The sequence below is a fragment of the Henckelia pumila genome, chromosome 2 (genome assembly GCF_033568475.1).
Source record: "Henckelia pumila isolate YLH828 chromosome 2, ASM3356847v2, whole genome shotgun sequence".
Lineage (NCBI taxonomy): Eukaryota > Viridiplantae > Streptophyta > Magnoliopsida > Lamiales > Gesneriaceae > Henckelia > Henckelia pumila.
The window spans coordinates 188,241,128-188,242,248 of NC_133121.1; the positions used below are offsets into that span (position 1 = coordinate 188,241,128).

The 1,121-nt window shown below is 43.1% G+C and overlaps 1 protein-coding gene across 1 annotated transcript; it reads right to left on the bottom strand.

Moving 5' to 3' along the window:
- Window positions 1-320: 320 nt before the first annotated feature.
- Window positions 321-871, bottom strand: LOC140879212 (uncharacterized). Its single transcript, XM_073282886.1, has 2 exons — window positions 657-871; window positions 321-498 (listed from the first exon to the last, which is right to left on the bottom strand). The coding sequence occupies exons 1-2, from the start codon at window positions 869-871 to the stop codon at window positions 321-323; spliced, it is 393 nt and encodes a 130-aa protein (XP_073138987.1).
- Between the last annotated feature and the right edge of the window lie 250 nt (window positions 872-1,121).

Here is a 1,121-nt window from a genome sequence, read left to right on the forward strand (position 1 = left end):
CACAAATTTGGTACAGGGACGGTGCGGGCGCGCCGAAAGAGGGGCGGGCGCGCCTTGAGCTCGAAAAAATTCACCATTTTAATGCTAGAGCGGCGCGGGCGCTCTAATTAATAGAGCGGGCGCCCCTTCGGTTCGAGATTGGTATCCAAAATCCTGCAAAAATCATAGAAAAACCAAATTACTTCCAAAACAACAAAATTAAAAGTAAAAACGAAAAAACAAAATTAAAACGAGAAAGCAAAGACAAAAACTAAAAAAAAATTGGGTTGCCTCCCAAAAAGAGCTTGGTTTAAAGTCATCAGCCCGACGTGCACCAGTCTTTAGTTGGGATCATCAAGCAATGCACTGGATGCGGGTAGTACTTCGTTGCCAAAGTAGTGCTTGACTCTCTGCCCATTAACCTTGAAAGTTCTTCCATCTATACACCGCAATTCAATGGCACCATGTGGATAAACTGTCTCTATGGAAACGGCCATGACCATCGCGATTTCAACTTCCCTGGAAATAATTTCAACCGAGAGTTAAATAGCAAAACTCTCTGACCCTTTTCGAATTCCCTATGCACAATGACTTTATCATGCCACTTCTTTGTTTGCTCTTTGTAGATCTTGGCATTCTCATATGCTTAACTTCGGAATTCATCCAATTCATTCAACTGTAGTTTCCGCAACTCTCCGGATGCTTCGAGATCCATGTTTAGCTTCTTGATAGCCCAAAACGCCTTGTGCTCCAATTCCAACGATAAATGACATGCCTTACCAAAAACCATCCTGTAGGGAGACATCCCAATGGGTGTTTTGAATGCAGTGCGGTAGGCCCAAATGGCGTCATCTAGCTTGATTTCCCAATCTTTCCGATTTGTCTTAACCATTTTCTCCAAGATTTGTTTGATTTCCCGGTTAGAGATCTACGCCTGGCCATTGGTTTGAGGATGGTATGCACACGCCACCTTATGCCTGACACCATACTTAGTGAGCAAGGTATTAAAAATCTTATTGCAGAAATGCGTACCTTCATCACTGATTATTGCTCGTGGAGTTCCAAACCGCGTGAAGATATTCTTTTGAAAAAATTTAACTACAACACGAGCATCATTAGTCGAGGTGGCAATGGCTTCCACC

Bases quoted from the DNA above. Each gene is read 5' to 3' on its own strand.
- LOC140879212 (XM_073282886.1), bottom strand. From the start codon at position 871: ATGGTTAAGACAAATCGGAAAGATTGGGAAATCAAGCTAGATGACGCC. The intron at 499-656 runs GTTGAATGAATT...AATTATTTCCAG, and splicing joins GGAGAGTTGCGGAAACTACA to GGAAGTTGAAATCGCGATGG.